At 32.8% G+C, this 5,677-nt stretch overlaps 1 protein-coding gene across 1 annotated transcript; it reads right to left on the bottom strand.

Annotated features, from left to right (window-relative positions):
- Positions 1–1,586: 1,586 nt before the first annotated feature.
- On the bottom strand, positions 1,587–5,116 carry LOC129572216 (REST corepressor-like; the record flags this gene model as incomplete). The annotated part of the gene is made up of 5 exons (XM_055452164.1): positions 1,587–2,490; positions 3,071–3,139; positions 3,291–3,716; positions 4,209–4,422; positions 4,761–5,116. Coding segments are annotated over 5 exons (1,308 nt in total), but the record flags the coding sequence as incomplete, so codon positions are not given.
- Between the last annotated feature and the right edge of the window lie 561 nt (positions 5,117–5,677).

Genomic DNA, 5,677 nt, shown 5'->3' with positions numbered 1-5,677 from the left:
TGTTCGTAAATTCTACGAACGAACGAACGAACAAACGAACATGTTCGCATACGAACGAACGAACGAGCGCTCGTTGACCGCTCTGGATGAGGGAAGAGAAGCTGAAACTGTTTTTGTGCGTGAAAGAAGCGGAAGAGAGCTACGGAAATCCAGCGGTTGGCAATGATGTCCCACATCCAGATCAACTAAATCCAGATTTACTCCCAAATGTAGCGATCTACTATAAAACATGGCAAGTAAATGAGGATAGTGGAATTTTGGAATACGTTAACGTCAATCGAGCCGGTGAGATGGAATTTGTTGAGCCATGAGTACATAAGACGACATGGCATCGTGACATAGCCGCTGCAAAATGTATCCTGATCAAAGGTAAGTGCTCATAATATATTGATTGAATTGCATGTGAGGTGCAGTGCTTTATTTACACATCATTCATTGTTTTCTTGTATGATTTTCGTTATATGTATACGTTACCCGAAACATTGCAGAGGCCACCCAACCAGCGAGCTGCTGTCAACAACTAACCAGCATCATGCATCGTCGTTCACGCCATTCACATTGAATAGTTTAAAAATTAAAATATAACAGTAATGTTTATAGATTTACATTTTCGATATGTTATTAATATATTAATAACCAAAATATCGGAAAATTTCTAATAACTCAAACATAACATATTATTAGATTAATAAGATCGCCATTTTATTAAAAAGTTAATAAGATCCATTTTATTATTAATAAGATAATCTTATTAAAATGTTAATAAGAAAATCGGATTTTATTAACCAATTTTCAAAAAAAATTGAGAAGAAAAGTTTCATACTAAAAACGTATCAAATATCGTCAAACGACGAAATATTGAAGAAAAATGCATCTGACGATATTTGATATGTTTTTAGTATGAAACTTTTCTTCGCAATTTTTTTTGAAAATTGGTTAATAAAATCCGATTTTCTTATTAATATTTTAATAAGATTATCTTATTAATAATAAGATGGATCTTATTAACTTTTTAATAAAATGGCGATCTTATTAATAATAAGATAATATGTTAATAATATCGTAGAATCTTATTAATCTAATAATATGTTATGTTTGAGTTATTAACGCTCCGTTAATAATATGTTAATAATTAATAACATTAGTATGTTAATGCCTGTAAATCTATAGTAATGTTATTTCCGCTATGACTGATTGTTTGTAGGCGTAAATACTTAACTAAGGAGGCCAGAAGTACTCATGTAAGTAAATGATTTGTTTTTCATTTGAAAAAAGAGTATTGAATGTATTGATGTTAATTTTATGCAATTTTTTCTCCATTCATTCCATGCACAATTGGATCACTATGACGGTTACTTCTACAGTTAAATCTATCCCCGCATTCAACCTTGGATATGTGCCTGGAATCGAATGTATTTAGGTTGATAATTGTAAGATGAGTATGAAAAAAATGTTAATGTTGCCGCTGAAAGCATAAGTATACGACGGCGCGAATATTTTTGAATTCCAACCAGTTGTATATGTATATTCCATACCTAGGATTAACTGAATTTAATCAAATGCGTCGCGACCAAATAGAAACACAATTTTCTTAAATGAATATTTAATTGTAGAGTAGTACTTTATTGAATGTTCATGGTTCATGTTAAATAATTTAGTTCGAACCGATTTCGGAAAATCGCGTAGTTGAAAAGTAAACCATATGACATTAACTTTTATGAATTCAGTATTTCTGATTTTTCTATTGTTCTTCAAAATAATTCCTAGATATTTACCTCAAATTATTTTGTGTTTTTCTTTTATATTTTTACGTGCAAAAATGTTGATATTGTAAAATTAAATTAAATTGTAAAATACGAAATAAATGAGAATAAAGGACGTAATGAGCGAAATGTCTAAATATGTGTGTGTGTGTGTGTTATGAAAACAATCAATTTAAACGCAACACGTTCCGAAATAATTTCCATTTAATTTTTTCTCTGGACTTTCCGAATAACACGCGGTGTCTTAGTGTTTTCCTCTTTTTTATGGTGTAATGACAATAAAAATTTATATGTTTTCAATTTCTCGCTGCTTAAAAATATTCAACGAAGAGATGAATAGTGAATTTCGAAATATTTTCCAATTTATTACTTTTTTACCATTTCACTCATATATTTTGTATGGATTTTATCGAATTTGTGTAGAATTTTGGTTATTTTCGTCTGTATTATTTCTTGATTAATAAGGTATCTTATCATTGTCTCTTCAAACGGCGGCTGCTTTGGCTTGTTCAACAATTGCCATCAACGATGTTGTTGATGTAATGGTTGAATTGGAACCGGGTGCTGGGCTGATGGTTACTTCTGGGACAGGCTCTGATTGGTGTGAATTCCCATTAGTGCTACTACTGCTACTGGAAATCGCCGTGATCGATATCGAGTCCATTGGTTCGACTGACAATACATGTTCGATATTACTGGATTTCTGTGTTGTTGATGGCAATGAATCCTGGAGAATGAAGACGTTTCGTTAGTGAGTTTATAGGTTTAAGCACAATATTTGTGTCTTTGAGAATAAAAGTGGGATTAGACGAAACCGCTCATGTGAATAATTTTTGTGTTCCTGGTAAGAGATCAAGGGGGAAATCACTAGAAAGTAATTGCAGTAAAAGCAAAGTAATAGTTGAAATTCAAAAGTAATAGCAATTATTTTTTGTGTAACTATTACTTTGCTATTAACTTGCTATTATGTCCAAAAATCAACAATTACTTTGCTATTACTTTATTTTTGCTATTAGTTTGCTATTACTTTTCAGATTTGCATGGAGAAAAGTAATAGCAAATAGCAAACTAATTGCAAACAATAATGGCCAATAGCAAAGTAATAGCTGAGTGATTCCCCCCTTGTAAGAGATAGAATACCGATTTCTTCTGCAATGTTTTAGAAAATTTCAAGATTCTCATCTTTGCTTGATACACTTGCCTCATATCTCGTACCAGAAACATTAAAATTATTCACATAAAAATACGCGGTTTCGGCTAATTCCATTTTTATTCTCAAAGACACATTTGTTTTATAAAAATTTTACCGTTTCAATTATGGTAACATCATCCATGTCTTCATCGTCTTTGTTTGGAATGTCATCGACTAAATCAATCTAAATGCAAAAGAAAATAATCAACTCAATATTGTAAACGTTTTTTTTCTACTGAAAAAAATGAAGTCTTATCATTGAAAATTTACCCTAAATAAATAAATCCACATACATATCAATGAGACATTCACACGTCAAAACGAATTTTACTTACTTCCATAATTTCACCGTCAGATACTAGATTTTTTAGGTTGGTTTTAACATCGCTGTTTTTACCGATGTTTGTTGAGTATGTGCCCGAAATTTTTTGGATTGATTCAATAATTTTCTTTTTTTGTAGTTTCTGTTGTTCTTGTTTGGCTTCAAATTCTTTTAAAATATCATCCAAATTGAATTTCTTGCGATAATTGGTGTAAAACTGATTGACTTGTGACTCATTTTTAGTTCCAATAATTTCAGCTATTGATTGAAAGTCTTTTCCATATTTACGCATGCCTTGAATTGCCAACTGATATTCATCGTTGCTCCATCTGGCACTAATTCTATTAGCGGTTATAGCGCTCGGGCTAAGAGCGGCTGCGGTTGCTCTATTTGAATTTTTGGATTTCAAACTGCTTGCGACTTGTTTATTATTTTGAATCTGCGTAATAATATGAAATCATGATGGTTAAACATTCGAATTGAATTTCGTATATGGTCCGAAAGAAAGAAACGATCTGATTTCAACTTTCTTGTGAGCAGCGCTTTCTTTTTTACTCAATCGAAGTACGTTTTGACTTTTACGAAAGCGCATAAAAAATGATGATTATGTGATATGATTTTTTCTGTTACTTTTTACTTTCAATCGTTGACATATTTTACAGCAACAAATTATCAATCAAAACAGCAACCATATATAGGTCATCACTCTTTCTTACTTCCAAAATCATTATCATTTTTCGCACCAATGCATTCCAAAATATGATGAGAATTTCACCAAACATGACAATTGTACCACACATATATTTTACCATTTGTAAAAATAAAGTCAAAACGAAACTGCATCAACACCAGCCACCAATAAGCAAATCAAACCGTTTCTATTTTTAAGACGATTTTTTTTCTTTCCAAAGATAAAAAAGATAGATCTTACTTGACTCAAAAGTGTGCTTATTTCGCGATCCATGTTAGTTAAGAGATCGTCGCCACGACTATTGTCTTGTGATGCCAATTTGACAATATCGTCATGATTGATGTACATGCCACGCGGTAATTTCGATTTGTGTCGTTCAACACCGTTATTGGTGTTATTTCGTGAACGCTTACTCAAAGTAGGACCAGACGTTGGTCGCAATGAACCGGTTCGACTGAATGATGTGCGTTTCATCGACAAACAAACCCAGGATGTAATGAAGTAAAGAATAATACATAAAAATTAGCACTTTCGAATATCATCTATCGAATAAATCTCATTCTTATTCACAAAGCACAATGACGACGCTACCAAATCTTCATGAAGTATGAATGTACACAGAAGAATATATGATTTGGAGCAATTCGTTTATTACAAATAGTGTATTTTATAGCCAATTTACACAACATTGACAAATAATTTCGTTTTCGAGACGGCGTGAGTGGTGAATTTGTGAATAAAATGAGATGGTTAGATCAAAATTTGACAAAAAAGAAACCAACAGCTTTGTACCTCCAATGATGAAAGCAACTTCTACACAATGCACCAAGAGGTGATGTGTTCGTCTGATTGCATGGTACACCACACCCAACACAATCTTTTGTTTGATTTTGGCCACTACCTCCAAGTGTGTCAGCATTACAGGCATTCAACTTCATTTTTAGGCTGTCTTTGTCGCTATTGAACGTGTTTGAGTTGTTACATGCCGCCGAACCTGAACCGACTAAGTTTTGTGAGTTCGAGGAATTTGACAAATTTTCTCCAGTCAAATTCGAGCCTTTCTCTTTATTGCTTGATACACTGATGACACCTACATTTAGTTGGTTTGAGGCATTACTGCTGCTTCCGCCATTTTGATTAGGACTGGCCTAGTCATCAGGTAATTGGGTAATATGATACAGGGAAAAGTATAACACGAATTTTATAAGATGAATTTCATGAACAGTCTTATAAATTGTAACAAAATTAAAATGGGCAAAAATCAATGCATTTGTAGAAACTAAAAAAATAAATTGAAAAATGGCAAAAAGATAAGTGGAATAACAAACAAAATGAACTCGTCATGGCCTAGAACAAACGCAAATGAGTGACGTGAAATGAATGAATGTTCGCGATTATTTTTGCCTAACTTTAATTTTTAGAATAAAATTGCAATTATAATAGATGCTGTAAAAACAAATCAACTGTTTGAAAAACATCAATGTGTCCAAAACGCATAAATACGGCATCGCATAAGGCAGTTATCGCATAAATATCGCGCGATAATTTTCTGCTTGCGTTGCCGCAGTATACGATATTTCAATAGCCGTCTTACGACGCACGTTCGAATTGCTTTACACATATAACGAAGCGAACGCAAGCGAGCGTCGCAAGATGACGGCCATTGAAATATCGTATACTGCGGCAACGCAAGCAGAAAATTATCGCGC

Source organism: Sitodiplosis mosellana, unplaced genomic scaffold (assembly GCF_009176505.1).
Source record: "Sitodiplosis mosellana isolate CC-2019 unplaced genomic scaffold, AAFC_SMos_1.0 Smas_scaffold_4457, whole genome shotgun sequence".
NCBI lineage: Eukaryota > Metazoa > Arthropoda > Insecta > Diptera > Cecidomyiidae > Sitodiplosis > Sitodiplosis mosellana.
This window is presented reverse-complemented; position numbering and strand designations above follow the sequence as displayed.